The sequence below is a fragment of the Vigna radiata genome, chromosome 8, assembly GCF_000741045.1.
Source record: "Vigna radiata var. radiata cultivar VC1973A chromosome 8, Vradiata_ver6, whole genome shotgun sequence".
NCBI classification, from domain to species: domain Eukaryota; kingdom Viridiplantae; phylum Streptophyta; class Magnoliopsida; order Fabales; family Fabaceae; genus Vigna; species Vigna radiata.
The window spans coordinates 40,416,751-40,440,813 of NC_028358.1; the positions used below are offsets into that span (position 1 = coordinate 40,416,751).

Genomic DNA, 24,063 nt, shown 5'->3' on the forward strand with positions numbered 1-24,063 from the left:
CGTTGACTCGCCCCTCTGATGCGGTATTTCGTAAAGTTTGTTATGCCAAACTGTTTGCAACTCAATAACTTGTGCGTCATACAATTACAAACCGAGCTCAAGACTCAGTGCAACGAAAAGAAAATATCTATTTAGTTTTCATAATTTTAATTTTAAAAACATTACCAAAATTGAAAACATAGTACTTTTAAAGGTCGATAAGTTAATCGAAGAATAAATATAATAATATTTTGGTTTAATGTCTCAATAATTTTTTTTTCAAAAATTTCAAATAGGTTTTTTTTCGTTTCAATTAAGTTCATATTTTTGTAAAAATGAATTAAATAGGGTTTTTTCGTCAAATTAAAATGACTCTGTTAAAAAAGATATCTTGACAGTGTAGTTTTTTATTACGTGGTATTAAAAACATGACTAAATTGTATTTTTTAATTCAAAAATTAAAAAAATATAATTCAGTCACATTTTCAATGCCACGTAATAAAAAAAATTACACGGTCAAGATATCTTTCTTAACGATGTCATCTCAATGTGTTAAAAAGGTCTTATTTGATTCAATTTTAAAAAAATAAAAACTTAATTGAAAAGCTGAAAATAAAAATTATTTGAGATTATGAAAAAATACAAATTTGTTGAGACATTAAACCTAATATTTTTTTATGTAAATTAAAAGAAAAATAGACTTCTGAATGCGACATTTTCTTTTTCTTTTCATTTTACAGATGAAAATTAAGAAGGCGGTGACATATTCATAAAAAGGAGCTTGAATATTTATCTAGCATTATACTGAACATGAATCGACAAACCTTTTCGGCCTTCCATTAACTGCTTCCCTTATCCGGCCCAGAACAGTACACGACAGCGTTACTTTACAATGAAACGTGGCACATCATACACACATCCTCCTGCCAAACCACACTATTATTTCCTTGGTTTTTACTTCACCACACCATCTACACGTGACCCATGCTCACGTTAAAAGACGCTTAGCCAAATATACACTTAAAATGTGATCAAGACAAAGAAAACAAGAACAAAATTTCAGACCTACTACGTTAATTTTTCTTTATAGCTTTAATTACACTTCTAAAAAAAATCGTTCAACTTTCAAGTCCAAAGCTAGAATTTTGGAAAAGGTAAAGATTAAAATTCTATTTTTTTTTTCAAATTGACAGCAGAAATGATTCGGTGAAGAAGGTCGACAAACAATAATACAACGGAAATTTACACATTTCGTTTTCAATTACGTCTCTTGACATTTTTCTGTTACAAATTTTACATAAACTCTAACAAACACGGCGTACCAAAGAGTATGTTAGAAAGAAGATGAGAAAGCGATGATAACTCAGGCAAGTTTACTTCATTTTTGTTTTTAATATGGAGACTCTTTTTGTGCCAAACCAATATCATCCCGTGCGATATGTTTTTATTTTTTATATTAGAAATCAGAGGAATTTAACAATCTATAGACAGAAGCTGTATGAAATTGTAAAAGAATGGTTGGAAAATTAACTCGAGATTCTCAACTTTCACCGAGAGTTACTCCGAGGATAATGCGATATTTTACTAGAGTAAAAATCTGAGAGAATATCTAGAACAACTTCACATGTGGTTGTACGATAAATGCAGGAAATGAATTCTTGTTCGCAGGTCACTGTCCAATTAACACAGTCCCTCTCGTGAGCCAACTCTAAGAAAAAATAGGTGCATAAACATTGGTAGGGTTGTATAGTTAAGAGCGAGCAAAACCGAAGTTGCATTGGTGATAATAGACGCGTCGCATGCTTATCTAACAATTCCTGGTTAGTTCTGCATGCAGGATTAAAGTTAGTTCACGAGTCTGAGAGCGGGGCACGTATGCAACTGAGAACTTCTCGTTCTGTGCGGAGTTTGACGTTGAATAGGAGGTGTAGACGTGTTTGGTAATTGCGATGGATGCTCCCCTGCTCGTGAACGGCGAAGGGGCGGCGCTGGTGGCGGAGGATGGCGACTACGTGGCGGCGAGGGGGTTCAAGAAGGTTAGCGAGGTGTTCTGGATCGAAAGCAAGAGGATGTGGCTCATTGCGCTGCCTATTGTTTTCAACATATGGTGCCAATACGGTACAAACTCTATCACCAGCATCTTTGTCGGACACCTCGGCGACATTGAACTCTCTGCTATCTCTCTCATCAACTCCGTCATTGGCACTTTCGCCTTTGGTTTCATGGTTTGCCCCTTCTCTTCTCTTCTCTTCAGTAACCGAACTACGTAACTTTTCGATCTATGTACATCAACATGTTGTTTTGCAGTTCACGAGTATCGACATTGTTGTTAAATTTCAAAAGATTTTTATTTCATTCTCAGTTTTCTTTTGTTAGGGTATAGGGTTTAATGTAAATGTGTCGGTGAAACTACGCAATTTTTTTTATGATTAATTTTAGGATAATAATTAGTTTCAGTTTCTTAATTCTCTGATTAGAATCGAGCTTTTGTATTATGTTTACGTTTATATTAGAGGTTAATTTGGAATCTTAGAGTGAAATTCCAGTTATAAAAAATTTAAATCAAAGGTTTCTCCTGATTTCAATATTGTGGGTTTTATCTGGTTGTGAATGTAGAAGGGTGATCTTTTGTTCTCACCGTCGATAACTGAATCTTTCCTTCGTCTTACTTGTATCTTTACTTTTTATGATTAATTTTATCTTCATTTTTATATCCTACGCAATTACTTCGAGAAATTTGCATAAATGTACTGGTGTTTTACTTTATTACAATTTTAAAATTTGTTGCGTAAGTATTTATTTATCGTGAGGGTAGTTGAGAGTCTTCATTTTAGAGGACCCGCAAAGAATATTGCAGAAATTGTACTTGTTAATGGAATGCTGGTTTTTAAGAACAAAATCTAACGACACTGTATAAAACCCTGTAGCTTGGGATGGGAAGTGCAACAGAGACGCTATGTGGACAAGCTTTCGGAGCTGGGCAGGTTAATATGCTTGGCGTTTATATGCAACGCTCATGGGTGATTTTATCTGTGACCAGCATTTTGCTGTTGCCACTATACATTTTTGCTGCTCCAGTTTTGAAGCTTCTTGGTCAGCAAAAAGATATAGCTGATCTTGCTGGAAATTTCGCTATTAAAGTAATTCCGCAATTCCTTTCACTTGCCTTCAATTTTCCAACGCAGAAGTTCCTTCAAGCGCAGAGTAAGGTTAACGTGATTGCATGGATTGGGTTGGGAGCTTTGTTTGTGCATGTTGGGTTGCTCTGGCTCTTCATTCAGATGTTAGAGTTAGGCTTAACTGGTGCAGCTTTGGCATTTGATATCACGAGTTGGGTGATTACAACCGCTCAACTTGTTTATGTCGTGGTCTGGTGTAAGGATGGATGGAAGGGATTGTCATGGTTGGCTTTTAAGGATATTTGGGCCTTTGTAAGGCTCTCTCTTGCATCAGCTATAATGCTTTGCCTTGAAGTTTGGTATATGATGAGTGTCATAGTTCTTGCTGGTCACCTTGACAATGCAGTGATTGCTGTTGATTCCCTCTCTATATGGTAAGATCATACTTTCATTCACATAATACGACCAAACTAACTAGTCAATTCTATCATGAAAATGCAGTCAATATAAGCCTAAATATCTGGTCATTTTCGTAAAACTATTTTTTTACTGACACCAGATTGTGTACCGTGAGTGGGAGGAGAGTCAAACTTAAAATTAGGGAATATTGACCGAGTTAAATATCTCTTTAGTGATTTTGTTGGATGAATTGTATACACTATGAATTCATAGCACCTATTCCTCCATCCGATTCACAGTCCCAAGTTTTACATTTGTTTATGATTATTCAAATAATGAATGTAAGATAACTTTTTTGCTGATTATTTCAATGATGTTTTATAGCATGAATATCAATGGGTGGGAACTCATGATCTTCATTGGAATAAACGCAGCTGTCAGGTATGCAACCAAAATTAATGTCTTGTGAGTTTGATTTTTGTCTGTTTACTCTGGCAAATATGTTGACAACTTCACATTGTTAGCGGTTGCAACTTTGAAATGCTGGGTTTTCAAGTTAGCCATGTAATATGTGTGGTTAATGTTTGTGTTTTTCTTATTTTCAGTGTCAGAATTTCCAATGAACTTGGACTCGGACATCCAAGAACTGCCAAGTACTCTGTCTACGTGACAATCTTTCAGTCACTTTTCTTGGGAACCTTTTTCATGGCTGTTATTTTGGCGACTAAAGACTATTATGCTGTTATTTTTACCAACAGTCCGGTTTTGCAAAAGGCCGTTTCGAAGCTAGGATTCTTCCTGGCTATCACAATGGTTCTAAACAGTGTTCAACCAGTGATTTCAGGTATGATTGACTACCATTTTCCTTGTTTACTTCATGAAGGGAAACAGACAGTTCCTTTACCCTATTTACAACTTTGAAATCATTCTTACAGGTGTTGCTGTTGGAGGTGGGTGGCAGGCCCTGGTGGCCTACGTCAACATAGGTTGTTACTATTTATTTGGGCTTCCACTGGGGTTCCTTCTTGGTTATAAAGCAAATTTGGGGGTTGAGGTGATATACCACTACTCTGATTGCATTTCCATCAAAATCTCCTTTGATAAAATTCATAAATTTAGTGCAAACTGTTGACTTTTCTGTATTTAGATCTGCAAAATTTAGAGAAGATAAATAGCAAAATTTCTTGTTGCTGTCTGTTGAGTGAAAAATGAAAATGACTATACTGATACCAGCTTAAAATTTCGTTCTGATATTTTTTCCCTATTCAGGGACTTTGGGGTGGTATGATGTGTGGAATTCTTCTCCAGACCTTGCTGCTCCTGTTGATACTTTACAAAACCAATTGGAAGAAAGAGGTATGCAACACTTATAGTTCTGCAGAAAAGTGATACTGCTTTACTTTTCATATATGGATGAATTTTGAAACGCTAAATCCTTTTATTCGTTTAACTCTTATCAATTGTAGGTGGAAGAAACAAATGCTCGCATGCAGATATGGGGTGGACAACAAACTGAGGTTGATAAAATTGCTGCTTCAGCATAATCTTACACAACTCTTTTGTTTTTTTATCTGTTCTTAGTAAAGTCATGTTATTTTGTGCGTTCTTAGTGAAATTATATCAATGGTCTCACATATCCATTGCTCCATTTTGTAATGTATTGTTGCTCTCTCTCAATAAGGGGCAGAGCACAGTCTAGTTATGGTGTGTGATAAGAATGGTGAGGAAAAAAAAATACTGTTTTTCCAATTTAGTTTTCGGTTTAGTTATTGAACATTTCTGAGAAAAAGATAAAAACATCAATATTTTATTTTACTCTTGTCTTTGCACACTATTTTATTCCATATTGTTGCGTATTCGATAGCAGGAGAGGAGTTGATGCTGAATTAGATTAGTATCACAAAAAGTCTCGATAAATGTCACTTAAAATATGATCAGAACTTACTTTTGACTATGGTATGAAAGGAATCATCACCAATAAGTGAGGGTAAACAAAATATAACACCGACGGTTAAATCTGACCTGTGTGAAATCTGATCGTGTGTTTCTATTTTTTAAATCCGGTAGTTATAATTTTGAAACCAAATAACAAAGCTTTTTGAATCCAGTTAATCCAACATAAAATACTTAATTTACAATTAAATTTAAGTAATATTAATTTATGTTTAAGTTACAATTAAATTAATTAATTGTGCTAACAGTAATTTATAATAAATAAACATTTGAAATTGAATTTTAATTATGTTCATAAAAATATCACTTTCGTGTAGTAAACATTTAAATCACCACCAAAAAAATTAAATTAAATTTTATCAAAAACTTTTTAATTTTATGCAGGTAAATAAGTTAATTAAATTTAGCCTCAAAATCAAACAATATCCTTCCCATCCCTTGTTATAATCGCCATTGATAATATGTCTTTGCTTATTATGTAACCAATACAAATATTTTTTAAGAAACCAAAAAAAATTCTTAATCTAATCTCATTATTTAATCAACTCTCTCAATCTTGAAAATATGCGAAAACATAATTCTTTCGAATTCAATAGATTTTCTTAATCTTGAAAAATGCAACAATGCGATGATTTCACATATTAAAATTAATCATTGGTACTATGTGATTATAAATTGCATCACATGTCAATATCTTTTATTAATTATTATTTTTAATTGGGTAGATAGTATTCACACATTGTCTCATTTTTAAAATGAAAGGACTTAATGAAATTCTTTATTAGGAAAGAGATCAACCAAACATAATAAATGAATAAAGAATAGGATAGGAAGAAGTATAATTAAGCTAAAAAAAAATTGTCGACTAATTTCTGCATTTTTTTAAGTTGAATAAAACACAATTTATTATTATTATTATTATTATTATTCTGTTTCTATTTATGTTGCTTATATTGTTTTATTTATGCTTAATTTTTAATCCAAAAGAAAGTATTACTATTAGAATAGTTAGGCCCAGCCCAGACTAGGTTTGCAATTTTCGGGTTCACCCAAACAGCTTCCGACGCCGTATCGTTGGTCAAGTAGTAAGAACCCCTTTCTACTTTTCTTCTTCTTCTCCTTCTTCCTCCCCTCTTTACTCTCGCCACCCACTGTCAACAACAAGAACACTCTCCGTTCCCATTCGCCGGTAAGCCCCTCTTTTTCCCCGTCTAAATTTTGAAATCGAACCCCCCTTCAATATTTAATTTATTTTCTCATACAAATTACATATATTAAGAAAATCCTCAGCAGAGTGAGTAGTTTGGGCGAATTCATGTTCGCCCGCGAGAAAGTTGTAGAGAATCACATTGAGTTTAGATTTTGGTAGTTGGGGATGGATTCGAGCGACAGTGGTCGCGGTTACTCCAAGCGCGAGAGGGATGATGAGGATTGGGAGTTCAGCGACAAGAGGAAAGATAGGTCTAGAAAGTTTGGGGGCAATGGGGAAGAGGGAGAGGCTTCCGACGGAGGCGCCAGGAGAAAGCGCTCTAGCAGGACTGATAGCGACGATTACGATTCGCGCTCCAAGCAAGGGGCCAAGAAGAGGCAGGAGGAGAGCACGTTGGAGAAGTTGAGCAGTTGGTATGAGGATGGGGAATTGGACGAGAAGGCCGCGAGGAAGCGCGCCGGTGACGGCGATTTTCACGAGAGTGTGGTGAGTAAGGAGGATGGTGGCGGTGGTGGCCGGGAGAAGGTTGGGCATGACGCCCGGAGTTCGAGGAGGAAATGGGACGAGGTTGATGCTAGTAGTGCGAGGAGGTCGCAGGATGAGAAAGGGGAATTCAGGAGTGGGAAACGCGATAGTTCTAGGGATAGGGAGAGGAGTGGATCTGCTAGGAGTGAGCATGGGGAAGGTAAAGCCTCTGGTGCTGATAGGGTTGTGAAGTCTAGCAGTAAGGAGGAGAGAAGGGGTGATTCCGAGAGAGGGAAGAGTAAGGGGAAGTCGGATTCGGTGGATGCTGGGCGCGAGGAGAGGGTTGAGAAGCCCAGGCATCATAGGGCCCCTGCTGGTTATGATGGGGCGGAAACCTGGGATAGGTCGTTGAATGTGGAGGAGGATGGGCATGTGCGGGTTAGGGATAAGAGTGCCAGGGAGAGTGGGAACTCAAACAGGTCGAGGACACCTGAGAGGAGTGGAAAACGCCACCAAGATTCGGAAAACTCTGAGGTGGATTTTGAAAGAAGTGGTAGCTTTAAAAGGAAGGAGCACGAGGGCGATGGCTTTAAGGATGATAGATCCAAAGGGAAAGATGATACATGGAATGACAGGAGGAAGGATCGGGAAAGTTCAAAAGAAAGTTGGAAGAGGAGGCAACCGAGTAATGCTGACAAAGAGAAAAACGAGGAGGGTGCTTTTGATGACAACAGAGATTGGGAGTTACCTAGACATGGTTATGAGAGGATGGACAATGAAAGGCCTCATGGACGGTTTGGTGGTAGAAAAGATGTGAGTAGGGGGGAAGCTGTTAAAACATCCACAAAGTTTGGGATTTCGAATGACAATTATGATGTGATAGAGATCCAGACCAAGTTTTATGACTATGGGAAATCAGAATCTCTGTCTAACCATACTAAGAGAAATGAAGCTCATCAGCAGTACAGTGCGAAATCTGGTGTTAATGATGAAGACTGGGCATATCATCAAGATGAAAGAGGAAGGAAGAACGATTTATCTGGTGATGATCTGAAGGAGAGATATACAGATGATGACTATGATTTTTATGGGGGAAGAGGAAGAGGTCAGAAAGGTGGTGTATCTGCCCGCACTACTGGTGGCCAAAGTTCTAGTAGTGGTGGCTCACAGCCTCAATATGGAAATCCGGAGTCTGGTTCCTTTAACAGAGCTGGTCCACAAGGAATGAAAGGTAACAGGGTTGGTAGAGGAGGAAGGATTAGGCCACCTGGGAGAGACAATCAGCAGGTTGGAATGCCATTGCCAATGATGGGATCGCCCTATGGACCTCTTGCAATGCCTCCACCTGGACCAATGCAACCTCTTTCACATGGTATGTCACCTGCTCCCGGTCCACCAATGTCCCCTGGAGTCTTCCTTTCACCATTTACTCCTGCTGTTTGGCCTGGGGCTCGAGGTGTTGATATGAATATTATAGGTGTACCACCTGTGTCTCCTGTCCCCCCAGGTCCTTCGGGTCCAAGATTCAATGCTGCTAATTTGGGGAACCCACCAAATCCGGCAATGTATTATAACCAATCAGGTCCTGGAAGGGGAATACCCCCAAACATCTCTACTTCTGGTTTTAATCCTCCAGGATCAATGGGTCGAGGAGCCCCACCTGACAAAGCTCCAGGGGGATGGGCTCCTCCTAAAAGTAGTGGAACTCTTGGTAAAGCTCCTTCCAGAGGTGAACAGAATGATTATTCTCAAAACTTTGTTGACACGGGTATGCGGCCACAGAATTTCATTAGGGAGCTTGAGCTGACAAATGTTGTGGAGGACTATCCTAAGCTTAGAGAGCTTATACAGAAAAAGGATGAGATTGTTGCAAAATCTGCATCTGCTCCTATGTATTATAAGTGTGATTTGAAAGAGTTCGAACTATCTCATGAGTTCTTTGGTACAAAGTTTGATGTCATTCTTGTGGATCCCCCATGGGAGGAGTATGTGCACCGTGCCCCTGGTGTCGCTGATCACATGGAGTATTGGACGTTTGAAGAAATAATGAATCTCAAGATCGAGGTAAGCTATTATTCTGTTTGTGTAATTCATTACTTTGTTAGACTTGTTTCAGTCTAAACATTTCCATCCTACCTAGGTTTCAAATGCAAGTGAAAAACCTTTATGATCTCGTAAACTGGTTGGGCCAATTACTAATTATAGGTAGTACTCTAGCTGTAATAAAGGATAATGTTAAAAGGGTAAAGTAGCAAGAGTGTGTGCAGTATTGAAGCTTTTTTGCTGACCAAATAAATTTCACTTTTGTGCTTCTCATCATATAATAATCTATCCCATCAGAGTTATTTATCAGTTAGTTGAATATATTAGTTTCTGTTATATATATGGTGCTCCCTTTTTTTGGTTTCCTTGTATAAGGATATAGTTTGCTATTTTTTGAATTAGACGTCTCATGTATTTGCTCCTTTGTAAGGCTATAGCAGATACGCCTTCTTTCATTTTCCTTTGGGTGGGTGACGGCGTAGGTCTTGAACAAGGTCGTCAATGTCTAAAGAAGGTACACTATCTGAATATAAAAGTTCTTCATGGGATATAGCATCAATTGACGCTTTTGGTTCTTTTCGTATTATATCTTCTATTTCTTAATCACTTGCCTGTTTTTCTCTTTATTGGTTTGGCTGGGTTCCTACAGTGGGGATTTCGTAGGTGTGAAGATATATGTTGGGTAAAGACAAACAAAAGTAATGCAACTCCAGGATTACGACATGACGCACATACTTTATTTCAACATTCAAAGGTCTGTTAAAATTAGTCTCAAGTAAATCCTCAGGTTCAGATCACCATTTGAGCTTATTATATATAGTTATGTTTACACCGAGTTAATATATCTAAACCGTTTTGTTTTGTTATGATAAAGGAACACTGCTTAATGGGCATAAAAGGAACTGTTCGTAGAAGCACTGATGGCCATATAATTCATGCCAATATTGACACGGATGTCATTATAGCTGAAGAACCTCCCTATGGTTGGTATTATGATTTATCAATTCTGCCTACAAAATAAAGATCATAATGTCTTCATACTGGAATTTGCTCTCTCTCTAGTTTCTACCTTGGTTATATTTTGTGTTAGTAATATATCTTTTCCATTCTTGCCATGAATCCATCTCTACTGAACTGCAAAAGTGGGATTAATTTCAATAAGTTTTCCATTTTCTTATTATTTATGATCCAGTTCTATCAAAGATCCAATCTGGAAAAAATAATGTCTCAGACTAACCCATCCAATAATTTGTTAATTGTTGGAATTGGGATTTTGTTGGGTACATTGGGCTCTATAATCAATACAGAATCTCCAGCCTCCATCTTTTATTTTATTTTTTTCTGTCCAACATTACTGGACTAGAGTAGGGATTGATGCTTGGTCTAACCTGTAGGGTCAGACATCACTAATTCAAGCTCTCTCTTCCAATATAATGGTACAACCTTGTGTTCTCTTAAGTGGCAGTCTGTGCGGTTCTCAGAAATTCACTTAAACAATAGTTGGGTGACCTCTTATAGTTTAGACCGGCACAGTATGCTCTTTCCTGTATTCTTGTCACCGGATTGTCTCCATCCCGAAGAATGTTATGCTTATACATAGTATTTTTACAGATGCCACTAATCAGCACATGGAAGGATTTCCCTAAAGATTGACATTTTAGACCTGCCAGCTGAGTCTTCATGGTTGGCACTCTAAATTTCACCCTTGATCCATCCAACCAATTCAGGGCAAGGACTGTGCTATTCCTCCTAATCTGAATAGAAAGAATCATACGCAATCAGCATGCCATGTATCTACATAGTAATAACAACAACAATAATAGTTGTAATAATCTCTGTACTGTTATTATTTATGTTCGTCCACTACCTCCATCCAATTTTCAAGAATATTGGGTGCAAATCACAATCCACACGCACATCCAGCACTTGATCCCAATAATTCTGAGGTCTTCTTGTATGTCATTACCATCATAATTTTGTGGAATAAATATAGGGATTTTTCCTCAACCTCTTTCTTGTCAATATTGAGATACATCTGATTCCTGAGTTTCCAACACCATCAATGTAAATTGTTCCTCATGCTTTGTGCTACTAAACTTGTCACATCTAAAGCAGAACCTTCTCTTCATGTTCTCTTATAACTCATCATGGGATAATCTTCTGAATCCCCCTTCTTCTCTGGCACTCCCCACATTGTCCGTGTCATTTTTTCTACTGTGGGCAGGTTAGAGTGTGGACCATATCGAAATACTGTCCTTGCTCATGTTGAAGTAGATATTAGGTCTTGTCTGAACATGGGTAGGAGTTGTCCGAGTTGATGATGAAGCCTGGTTGACAAATCAGTTCTGTTGCTCAAAATTGGTCTCCTTTTCCAATGACCCAGTTCTTTTCTTAAAAGTTGGCCAAAGTCCATAAAGGTTGATTTCATCCTAGGGGTGGCTTTTAAGTTCAGTCCATATCTCCCTTTTCAGCACATATATTTATGTTCCCTGTAACACTCATGCCACCAACACAAATTTCTTACATTAACTCACTATCCTCCTCTGCGAATACGGAGGAGAATATTTTCAGGTTGGAAACATTGAATAATAGCAGATTGGAATTGATTTCAGTGGCACGAGACCCCCATTATTGAAGCATGTTTAACACCCGCCCCTCTGTTGGCAACATTGCAGCTTACACCTGTTCTCTTCCTGCCATAGAATTCTGGTCGAAATACCTATCCAGCTGAATGCATCTTCGTCCAGTAATATGAGATCAATAGTACGAGATTGGATCTCCTTCCTAACTTTTCTGTTACCACTCTGTCATTGCTTCATCTTCTATGTCATCCATACGGTTCTTAGGGTTCTTCATGGCAATTCCTGGATCAAATGCCGAAACTCCTGGCATCTTCTCACTTTTTTCCCATCTCATCTTCTCTGCCTCATTGTATGAACCAGATTTCAATTGCATCAACCCTCGCTGGACCAAAACAAGAACACCTGAACTGGGGTAATTTTACCGCACTACTCTTCAATTAATTCTGGTTAGCAGAATTGCAGAAATGAAAGGTAACATTGTGTTCAAAAGACACTGAACTCTCTGGTCCAGTTTCACTCTTTTCCTGTCTATTTTTCACTCCATTACTCCTTTGTATAGTTCAAATTCCTCGTAATTCCCTTTAAGTGCTTTATAAAATCATTCAATTATTTCCATACACAAATATCCAGTTACCCTTGATTTCTTGATTGCTGCACATGCAGTATGGCACACTAATCATTCAATTCGCCCTTTGCTGTTTCCTAACAGACCTAATTAATAAAATTTAGTACATATCACCTAAAGCTATTGTGCTTTTTGCTTCTTTCCTGGGAACTTTTATCATTAATATTGTCTTTTATGCTTGAGAGACTAGGGCCACCTCTTTAATAACATACCATTGGCAATAGATTTAGAAGTTATAATTGAACTGGAAAATCAAAAGTCATGTAAAAGCTGTTTAAGATGAAATGGTTGGTTTCTTGAAACCGCTTGCTTTCGTAATTGTTGTGCTTTTGTTATAAAAGATAAAACGGGATAATCTTAAATTTTTTCTCATATTTAACAGGTTCAACACAAAAGCCTGAAGATATGTACAGGATTATTGAGCACTTTGCCCTTGGAAGGAGGAGACTAGAACTATTTGGTGAAGACCACAATATCCGGGCGGGCTGGCTGACTGTTGGTAAAGAGTTGTCTTCTTCAAACTTTAATAAAGAGGTAAGCAATTTAAAATGCTAGTATTTGTAGATGATGGCATTTTGGTTGATCCTTCCTGTCTACTTTTTTTAATTTATGTTATAATACAGTTCACGTAATATTTTTTCTTTAAAAGTTGAGTAAATCTGGGAGCATCTTTGTTCCAGGTAGGATATTGTGACCTAGTGTGCTCTGAGAACAGTTTTCACATTATTGTCTAAGTCTAGAAAATATGTGCAAGCAGTTAGTCCTCCGTTTTTAATTGTGTTATTTTGTGCGGTGGCTCTAACCCCATAAAATTATTGGTTCAATGCTTGAGAGGTGCATATGAGAAAGTGGTTCTAACTCCATTGAATTCATTTGTTCAATGCTCGAGAGGTGCATATCAGAAAGTTCATGCCATATAATTCTACTCATTCTGCTGTAGCAGAGAATTAGGTTTTTCATGCGCATTATCAGTGTGGGGAAAATTAAGTTAGCAGAGAATTAGGTTTTTCATGCACATTATCAGTTGAGGGAAAATTAAGTTTCTTAAGTAAAAAGTTAAATTCTTGGAAAGTTTTCTTCCACTTTATCATACCATATCTCCTTCATCGCAATAGTCGTACTATTGTAACACGTTGGGAATGTTCGGCAGCTAAATTAAATAAATTAACCAGACTCTAGTAGCCAACATTTTGAGTTTTTTCTTAAGAAATTTTAACCGAGTTAATTTTGTGGCTAGATGACAGCCATTAATCTTAAGCTCATACTTTCAACATTCTTCTAGCCTACTTTCTGGCCAACCATTTTTGTAATGATGCGTTTTTATCTCGACTCTACTTGTTTCTATAAGCATTTATGATTTTTTATCTCGGTTGGATGTACAATCTATTGGCTACAACAGAGCTTGTACTCAATATTATCTCCATTCTTTGATGCTGATTGCTTGTGTTCACCTGACTGAATAACATTGATTGGATATGGATAAATTTAGGCATACGTGAAGAGCTTTTCTGACAAAGATGGGAAAGTTTGGCAAGGAGGTGGGGGAAGAAATCCCCCTCCGGAGGCACCTCATCTGGTGGTGACTACTCCTGATATAGAGGCTCTGAGGCCAAAGTCACCAATGAAGAACCAACAACAAATGCAGCAGCAGAATTCAGTATCCATTTCTTTGACGACAGGTGGGTCAAACAGAAGGACTGCTGGGAATTCACCGCAGAACCCACCTGCACTTGGTGTCAACCAAGATGCATCAAACTCAAACCCTTCTACTCCAGCTACTTGGGGTTCACCTTTGGAGGGCTTCAAGGGACGTGAAGGCTCTGTATTGCCCGCAGATGATAAAGTAATGGATATGTACGGGTTTCATGGACCACCATCTGCGGGCTATCTAGATTTTGAATCTTACAGACAAATGAATATGTTGTAGCATAACTCTAAGGATAAAGTTGCTTGATGATAATTTTGTAATTTTTCCCCCCGATATTAATGGGAAGAAAAAAAATTTCTCATTCTATATCATCTATTCATTCTTTCTGGTAGCATTGGCGATTCAATCGTGTTTAACCCGGGGGAATAAAAGAATGCGTCGGATTACTGTAAAATTAGCTCCCATGTATTATTTTATGAAATTCTTAGAATATAATTTCAATTTATATGCTTCCCGTGACAATGATGGAGCATAACGGTAAGACGCGATGTACGAGCCTCAAACCAAATGGAGGATGTTTAGTCCAATTGACTCTATTTGGTTTGGGGTTGTTGAATCTCTTTTTATTTTTTAATTGTAGTTCAAAGCTTTATAGAAATGGTGGATTGAAAACATTGTTTGAGCATGAATGACTCCATTTCAAAACAAGAACAACCGTCATGAGAGTCGGATTTTAGCCTTCAACTTTTCTACCCTATTAATTTCTTTTGGACCACTTCTCATCAGTTCGGAATGGACTTTTAGGAATGAATGTTTTACTTCTTGGAAAGTTCATTTCGGAATTGATAATAAGTAGGTGACTTTGGAAACTAATGAGGTGTGGGAAGAAATATCCTTAACGAATTTATCACCAAAGCAAAGATCAAACAAAATACTGCTAACAGTTAAATTACGTTTCTAACGGATAATTACTTGAGAAATCATAGTTAATGTTCATATGCATTATTCTATAAATTGTCAAACATTTATTAAATGATAGTAAAGAGGTTCAAATTATAAACGTAAGATATTGAGGGTGGTAAAGGTATACCCACGGGTATTAAAAAAAAATTAAATTTGTTTTCATTTTTCATTTTGATAAAAAAAAAAGTGAAACATAAGTCCATAACATGGACTTAAATGCAAATTAGTCTATAAAAGATACAAGTCCAATAATATAAACTTAAATATAAACAACCCTTTAAAATACAAAAAGAACAAAATTTAAAATTTTCAATTGATGTATGCTTTTCCAAAAACTTCACTTTGATCATCTTTCATTTTGAAGAACATAAAGGAAATATTTGTCATACTTTTAAGAGAACGAGGGCGCATAATCAACAATGGTTAGTGATTAACTACGGTACAAATACACTGAAACACAGTACTTGTGAATGGTTTTCTCCGTAACATAATTCTAATATGACTTCCTGGAAACAAAATTGCGTGATCCTTCCCATCACTTATACGAATAGAAGTGCCACATTCAGGACACAAGTGATAATTGAATTATTTACCTTTAACACTCTATATCCCTATGAATCCAGAGGCAACGTCTCACTTTCTGGCTTCTGCGGTGGAGGTGGAGGCACAGTACTGGCTGTTTCCTTAGCTGTTGATATCAAGAATAAGCCAATCATATCAAAGTCAGGCAAAGAAAAGAGAGTGTGGAAAGAGAGAAAAAGTATTAAAAAAAAAAAAGTACTACATAAAGGACTAACCAGGTGGCTGGATTTGAGGCTCATCCTCACGTTCCTTGGGAGGTATTTGCTCCTGCTGTTGTGCTGCGGATGCCTTCAGTTGTTCCTCTGTAATCTTAAGATATTCCTCAGAGCTGTATGCATTCTTAGGATCTGGCGTTCCATCTGCATTATCAGAGATATAAATGGGCAATCATGACAGACCAATGTCATCACAATAGGCACAATAGTCACCAAACTCACTCAGCTTTCTGACATGGCAGCTGATAATTACAAAATGAAAAAGAAAAGCAAGTAAAAGTAATTTGGAGAAATGATTACTATGTATATTAAGACAACACTTTATGAAATAAGAAAACAATGTCCCCTTATTACATCATCCATCCATTTAACATGTCAACAGAGTTTATATTCAAGGACTTATTTACATAAAAAAATTTATACAGTAACTTATCAGTCAGCTGCTCAATCTTTCATTTTCTTTGCACAAGTTAGTCATATCACTGATAGAGTCTTTGTTTTGAGTGAGAAAACGGAACAGAAATAATCATTCTCCGTTCTCTCAGTTTCTTTTCCTCTGAAAAACCTTCCTCTCTTATTTCTGAAACCTAACATTTATTTTATTTTTCATTGTAATTTTCATTTTTAAGAAAACTCCAAAATATACAGAAGCAGGTTCTCTGATTTTTTTTTGGCATTTGTATCAGTTCTATTGTCTGGTTCTTATCAACTCAACAAGGATAAAAAAAATTTGTCCAGATTATACTTCTAAATTCCATAGTAAATAAGTTAAAAAAAACAAAAAAATGATACTAGATTACTCACTAGGGTCAACAGTGGATGATGATGTTGATCTGGTATTGCTTGCATTGGGGTTGTATCTGTTCTGCGTTGGACTTATATTGTCATCAAGACCAATCTCCCGTTCAAGCGTAGTCTTAAATTCCCTTGAAACGTCCTAAAAGGGGGAAAATGACAAGCAATAACAAAAAAACTATCTAGTGAAATTGCATAAAATTTTACTTTACTATTAAATATTTTTAGCACCAACCTGAAGCTCTCTAATGGTGGGTTGAAACGCACGCAATGTTTTTCCCAGAGTTCGAGCAACCTGCGTTTGTTATTCATTTGAAGCCCAGGGAGTTAAGAAAAAGGGAAAAAAGAGAGCCATCTTTACCCATAAGGCATCTCCAGTAAAAGATGGAACTCTAACTATCTGATTTAAATCTCATTCAATAATAGCCATTAGAGAATGTAGACAAATTTTGCAACCTAAGTGGCAGGGAACAACCAATTATCCTTTCACGGTTTCATTGTAAATTCCACAGTTCTTTTAAACAAGAGAGAACCCAATCCTATCACAGATCATGTTAAAACACAATTTTGTTGACATTTTAATTCAAACCTTGGGGAAAAAAATAATCTGAAATAGTATTTTCATACATCTCTCAACTACTTATTCCACTTATGTAAACCCCTTTCAGCTGATGTGTAACTTTTGACATTTTTGTTCAAGAAACAAGGGCAGCACTGATGGCTGACAGAGAGCATGATTATTATAAACTCGGTGCTCCTTATAAGCAATAGGTCTGGTGCAATGATCCGTGTTAACCTCCAATTACAAAACATGAAACAACAGGATTCTTCAAATCTCCTGTGTGCTATATTACACACATTCACTTTGCTGAACTACATTTTAGAAAAAAAATAAAGCCTTTTGGTTATCTGCATTGTAGAACATGTGCTATAGCTACTTTCAACAAAGATTGAGCTTAGCACCAAACCTCCTATCAGTTCAACCGAATGAAGTTAATATTGATAAAAAAACCAGAGCAGGCTTTTAAACATGCATCCCCTTTCCCTGTTTCTTAGCGGAAAGAAAAATAAAGTCTGAAGTAGTTTGAATCAAATAAAAATATGAAAAACATTAACTTTCAAGTAGATTGGATAAATGTTACAGACTTACAGGTCATCATTTCCATCAGCATCTAGCCATTATCAGGCTTCTTGGAGGTTTTTCTATTGTTTTTAAGACAAAACATTGTCCAAATTAAAAGGAGAGTTAATTCTTGATCACTTAAACCACGTAAACAGTAAACATCAAGTAATGTGTCTGAATAGATGTTATCAATATATTATTTCTCTAGTAATAAATGCAACTTTGAAATAATAATAATAAGCAATGAGAAAGATGATGGATCTCTCTGCCTGAGTTGATTGGACGTATTGACATTTGATAAGCCAAAGAAAAACTTCTTTCAAAATTGACCGATTGTTAATTTTGGTCAGTTTGGAGTTTGAACGATTTAGGATTGGTAAACTTTCCGATGTCTATTTCATGTAAAGCGATGAGCCCGATGTGTATCCTTTTCCTTTCCTTCACAGAGTAGATAGGATATTTTTCGTGGTTTTTATGATAATAAAACCAGACTGGGATCTACACACTAAACTGTTAGGAACATTGGTTACTTCTCGAGACACCAAAGGCTTCATTACATAGAGACAAAAGCTTCAACGTTTGCTTCCACCATTTTCATCACTGAAATCGAATTTCACTATTTCAGGTTTCAGCACATGGTATTGACAGCTTGTACTTTATTCACCCTCCAACACATTACTAAAATTCATCCTCAATCTCCTCTCAGCTGCTCAAGCATTTAGAAAAACTGATTTCATAAAAATGGGAAAACATGAGAAACTTTATTGTATACTCAGAAATTTAAGGGTTTTGGTACTATTATTTAAAGACTTTCCCCCTTGGTGTAATCAAACTCATTCAACTAATGGTCCAGGGCCAAAACCCTTAGATTTCTAATGGTACCATTGCATCTCTCAGACTAAATTCAAAACAGCAAAGCCATTTAGAATTCTTAAATCAATCATAATAGGCATAGTTTTCGCAAGTTGTCATACAGCAAAAACACCTCGAGCAACAATTTCATAGGCAAAATCATTCAAAGATCTTCCAACAAAACGACACGGAGGAAGAGTTGCATACCCTTCAATCAAACTCACCTCAGCGAGACCTTTAGGACCAAAAACCAACAAAGCAACGACCCCAATCACCAAAGCTTCAGGAGCTCCAACCCCAAAGAGAGAAGCGTAAACCACCATACCCTTACACCCTCCCTTTCTAGCTGCGAATGACTATAATGAGCGCAACAACATGAAAAAACAAAATCGTCACACGTGATATGATTGCTTTGTTACCTATGTGAAGAAGAGGTTTTGGTTTAGCAGAGATGCCCAAATGCTTTAAACCACTCCACGGCGAGAAAAGGCCTCGACCCAGTGGAGTGAACATTGAAGAGAGATGAAAAGCTCGGAACTTTGTATGCGACACAGCAATCGGACACAACATTGATGAAGAAGCCATTGCCAAGGATCGTGTCATTTCTGGGACACTGTTTTTGTTTTAAGAAATTGATGAATGTTGAACAATGAATGCCTCTCTGCCCAGCCCTCACAAACAATCCTATCTGTAATTCATGGTCAACTCAAAAGTATTGCTTATATGAGATTTTCTTTCCAATTTTCCCAAAATCTTCCTAACGAAATTTGATCGTATTTTTACTGCAAGAATTTAACAATGATCGTTTTCTTTATTTTTATGTATAAACTAATTTTTATACTTTGAGTTGCATATAAATTATTTTTAGTTTATATTTTCTATGTCTAGTTTTTTCTCTAAAAATATAGTTACAAAAGAAAAAATCTTCAAATAGTCTCTCAATTAGAATTTATATTAATTGCTTGTTAATTTTTGTTTGAAAATTTATATATCGGCCTATTAAAATACGGATATTTTCCTTTTTATTTCCCCCAATCTCGTATTGAGAATGAAAATTTCTTACTTTTTGCTTCACGCACCAAAAACGATTTCTCGACAACGTCATGTCATGTTCATTTAAAGAAGATGAATGAATAGATGTGGTCCTCATATTCATTTAAGGAAGATGAATGAGTAGATGTGAGATTAAAGTTTGTGTTGTTATTTTTTAAAAAATTTAAAAATTATTGAAATTTAAATTTTTGAATATTTGATTGATGTAATAAATTATAAAATATTTAAAGGTTAAATATGTTTTTAGTCCCTATATTCTGGAGTGATTTTAGTTTTAGTTCATTTTTCAAATTAAGGTACAATTTAGTCCTTAAACTTTAAAAAACTCTGGTTTTAGTCCTTTTTGCCAAATTTTTTTAACTTTATTTGCGGTTTCAAATGCGTTTCTCAGTTAACATTGAAGCAAAAATGTGTCAAACAATGTAAACAATCCAAATGTTATAATGAAACGTGCTTGAAACAACAAATAAAGTTAAAAAAATTTGGTAAAAAAGACTAAAATCAGAGTTTTCTAAAGTTGGAGGACTAAATTGTACCTTAGTTTGAAAGAGGGACTAAAAACAAAATTGTCGGACTAAAAACATATTTAACCCAATATTTAACTAGATAGAAAATAAAAACTATTAAATAGTCTTTAATAATATTAGTAACATAAAATAATATTTATGAGTAATATAAAAAAATGTTTACTATTATTATTATTGTTATTTACCATGAATACTATTAATAATATTATTATTATTATTAATTTATATATATATATATATATATATATATATATATATATATATATATATATATATACTGAATTAACAATTTCATCTCTCGAACATTATTAATCTCACAAAATTCATCTAATGGCTATAAGTGAAAAAGACCACACAAAACTCGCATAAGAGTATTTTTAATAAACTGTGTAATAAGAAAATGGTAAAAAACATAAAATAACCACAAATCTCCTCTAATTAATAAGAAAGTTGGTGATAATCACACCAATTTATCATCAACGTCTCCTTTAAATCAATGCATACCAACATAAGAATTATGTTATTTTCGTCTTCGCTAATATGTAACTATAATAAAATCTTCTCAAACCAATAAAACATAAAGGTGTAGCTTACATATGATATAAATGAGAGATTAATAATTAATTTTTTTTCAAATTTAAATTAATTAGAATATTATTTTCTAATTGGTAACTTTTATTTTATTTTATCTCGTTTAAAAATAGTCGCGTATGTTGTTTTCCGTAACTAAATTTTAATTTTAATCTCTCAATTCTTAATCTTTAATATTTATTAATTATTAATGTTATTATTTTAGATATACTTTATTTGGTCTGATTACATCTTAACTCTAACATATTTATTTGAAATATTATTAAAATAATGTAAATAATACATGTGCGTGTGTATTGAGCCAATTTAAAATTCATATTAAATTATCTACTTTCTAAAATACATAATTGTATAAAAAGTAAAAATCATAATTTAGTTGCTTTTATACTATTATTAATTTGGATTTTTATCATTAAAATAACTTTTAGCTATTTATTACCATTATGTAATATTTCATAGTATAGTTTTTTAGTAAACTTTTTTTTATCAATAAAACTTTTAAATTTAGATTATTTATATTTTACATATATTTAGAAATATTCGTATAGTAAAATATTTTCGAACTACTTGAAAGTTTATTTTTTTATTCGACATGTTTCATCAGAACTAAAACAAAGCATCTTTTAAATAAATCATGACGTTTACAATTTTTTTTAAACACAGCTAAACTAAGGTGCCTTAAATTCGCCACATTTATAATTTAAATTCTTAAACTTCATAAATATACAAAATGAAAATTGAAAAACCTATGAAGAATCTAAAACTTAGATAAATATCTTAATTAAAGTACAAAATTCCCAATATAATGCCTAATTACGGTACTTAAAGTTAAAGTTAAGAAATGCTAATAGAAATTATCCTTGTAACGTGAAGTTATTTGTGAGAACAGTCACTTGTATAAATGACTATGATATTCCAACAATTAAAATAAAGACTAATGGAAAGATTCATTAAATTAAACTAAGCATTTGCGTCAATTATATTAGTATTAGAATGATTTTTTGTGCAAATAGTTTAAATTAATATAAAATTTTTGATTAATTTTCTCGGCATTTATTTTTTCTAAAAAAAAAATAAAAGACAGACTTGTGTATTTATTTCAATAAGTTTGTCAATTCCATTGTTTTAAAAATATGAAGACTCTAAAATGTTACCATACTCTTTTATTTCCTCATTCTCGTAAAACTTTTTCCTAACAAATATTTTTTATTTCCAGGACAAATACAATCATGCCATTTATATTTTTAATTTTTCAAATGTCAGCAAAAATAACTATCTAAATAGATTAACATTTTGAATCTTCTTTTACTGGTATCTTATCTTCTTTTTATTTATGATATATGGACTTTTTGGACGAACATGTCTTTCCAGTCGAGCCCATCTACGCAGCATATTGGGCTGACGATGACTTTCAAAAGCCCATCACTTCCAATTGTCCATTCTTACAAATCAAAGGCGATGAACACTTAAAAAAACTAAAAATTTATATAAAAAAAAACTTAGTAATTGAGAAGTTAAATTCATTAAAATTTTATAAAATAATTATAATATATTTTAAAATTAAACTGCTACCCTTTCTCATAAAAACAGACAATGCTCTTGAAATAAATATGTATTAATTATACTTCTAAATATAAAAGCTTAAAAAATTGAATTATAATCGATAAACTTTTTTATGTTGGAGATTAAGTGTCAAAAAGTTGAAGTGTGTGTCACTATCACTCACACGTGGGTCAAGTATCACAACCCATTCTTCTTTGTCACCCAACTGCAAGTGGACCTGCGCACGTGCAACTTCTAACGTCTTCTATAAATTTACAAACAAATTACAAAAGTTAAAATAATAAGAAATATTTAACCTTCAAAAATACCTTTTAAAAACAAAATTATTATTATGAAATACCGATGTGCAAAGTGAATAACGGTCTAAACGCCAATAGTATTATTGTTGATTGGAGAAATGGAATTTATACGCTTTCAGATAGTTTATGTACTTTTTGTTTTAATTTTTTAAAAATAACAAGAAAATAAGAAAACGTATTAATTAAAACAAACAAGAAAGTAAAAGGAAAAATTTTAGAGATAAATATATTTTTGTATGGTTTTTACATTTTCATTTTTCTGCTTTCATTTATACTGATCTAAAAAAAGTTATTCATCTTCTTCTAAGCATCCAAATAACATTTATAAATTCTATTTTACACTTTAATCATTTTTTTTCTTTATTCTCTTATTTATTCTTAACCCAGAGAAGAAAAAATGGTAAACAAGAAAGAGAGAGGAAAGTATAATGATTTAATAAAAAAATAGAAATTTACATTGTTTAATAAAGTGTGATTATTAATTAATGATGTTACTTTGATTCCTCGTTTTAAGTTAGTCAAACAATATGTGGAATACAAAGAAAACGTGACCGAATAGGAAAGTTGAATTAGAGTTAGTATTCTAAAATTATATTGTTTTAAGTGAAGTTTTTCTTCTTTATTATATAAGACAAATTTAATAAGCATAACTTTATAATTTCAACAGGAAGATTATACAAAGATATGATTTTTTTAATCTGATATACTTATTTTTATTATATATGTGCCGTTGTATTTTTTAAGTTATATTTATAATTTATAACACCTAAATTTAGTAGTATTTATCTTATTGATTTAAAACACGACTTAGTTGATAAAAAACATTAACTAACATATATTATAAATATATAGAATTTACAAATATTTCATGAGAAAAACAATCTAAACTTTAAAAATAAATAATATTCCATCAACTAAGATATTTTATACAGTAGAAAAATTATATATCTAAACAATAATGACTTTCTTTATAAATATTAACACTAGCTATATTGTTTTACGATTCTTTCACCTGTATTATATTTTGTCTATATGTAGTATCACATTATATCTTGTCTATATATAATAAAAAGTCATATACATTTAATTAATATATATATATATATATATATATATATATATATATATATATATATATATATATATATATTAAAAAGAATACTAGATAAAATGCATTATATATGCAAGCTTATGAAAACTATAAAAGGTCTAATAGGGAGTTAGACTTATACAAACATATAAATAATAAATATTTCTCTAACAAAACTCTAGATACCCCAACTTAAAGATAAAATATTTATAACTATTTTATTCAAAAAATTATAAGATATCATTCACTAATTTCCTTTGCTTCATTCACATTTTATAATATTTAATGATTGTATAAAATCTACATTTTAATGAGACTCTATTTTAAGAACCACAGCAAAAACAAAGAAATTTTTTCTCCTAAAATTAAAATACTTGTGATGAGAAA

The 24,063-nt window shown here is 33.9% G+C and overlaps 3 protein-coding genes across 6 annotated transcripts; 2 read left to right on the plus strand and 1 right to left on the minus strand.

Annotated features, from left to right (window-relative positions):
- Positions 1-1,252: 1,252 nt before the first annotated feature.
- LOC106769842 (protein DETOXIFICATION 35) lies at positions 1,253-5,312 on the plus strand. Of its 3 annotated transcripts, none has more exons than XM_022785596.1 (8): positions 1,253-1,346; positions 1,817-2,204; positions 2,907-3,532; positions 3,882-3,938; positions 4,103-4,341; positions 4,433-4,551; positions 4,767-4,853; positions 4,964-5,312. In XM_022785596.1, the coding sequence occupies exons 2-8, from the start codon at positions 1,929-1,931 to the stop codon at positions 5,039-5,041; spliced, it is 1,482 nt and encodes a 493-aa protein (XP_022641317.1). In that variant the 5' UTR covers positions 1,253-1,346; positions 1,817-1,928; the 3' UTR covers positions 5,042-5,312. The 3 variants fall into 3 exon arrangements, with proteins under 3 accessions (XP_022641317.1, XP_022641316.1, XP_014511104.1); XM_022785595.1 differs by lacking the exon at positions 1,253-1,346 and adding an exon at positions 1,614-1,715; XM_014655618.2 differs by lacking the exon at positions 1,253-1,346 and having other exon boundaries at positions 1,627-2,204.
- Positions 5,313-6,475: 1,163 nt separating this feature from the next.
- On the plus strand, positions 6,476-14,414 carry LOC106772046 (methyltransferase-like protein 1). 2 transcript variants are annotated; one of them, XM_014658189.2, is made up of 6 exons: positions 6,479-9,189; positions 9,599-9,682; positions 9,818-9,922; positions 10,043-10,151; positions 12,758-12,909; positions 13,865-14,414. In XM_014658189.2, exons 1-6 carry the CDS (start codon positions 6,826-6,828, stop codon positions 14,300-14,302), a joined length of 3,252 nt encoding a protein of 1,083 aa, XP_014513675.1. In that variant the 5' UTR covers positions 6,479-6,825; the 3' UTR covers positions 14,303-14,414. The 2 variants fall into 2 exon arrangements, with proteins under 2 accessions (XP_022641318.1, XP_014513675.1); XM_022785597.1 differs by lacking the exons at positions 12,758-12,909; positions 13,865-14,414 and adding an exon at positions 11,740-12,021 and having other exon boundaries at positions 6,476-9,189.
- A 935-nt stretch (positions 14,415-15,349) lies between these two features.
- On the minus strand, positions 15,350-19,296 carry LOC106772859 (sec-independent protein translocase protein TATB, chloroplastic). Its single transcript, XM_014659473.2, has 6 exons — positions 18,973-19,296; positions 18,778-18,899; positions 16,814-16,873; positions 16,588-16,720; positions 15,784-15,927; positions 15,350-15,674 (listed from the first exon to the last, which is right to left on the minus strand). Exons 1-6 carry the CDS (start codon positions 19,154-19,156, stop codon positions 15,598-15,600), a joined length of 720 nt encoding a protein of 239 aa, XP_014514959.1. The 5' UTR covers positions 19,157-19,296; the 3' UTR covers positions 15,350-15,597.
- Positions 19,297-24,063: the final 4,767 nt, after the last annotated feature.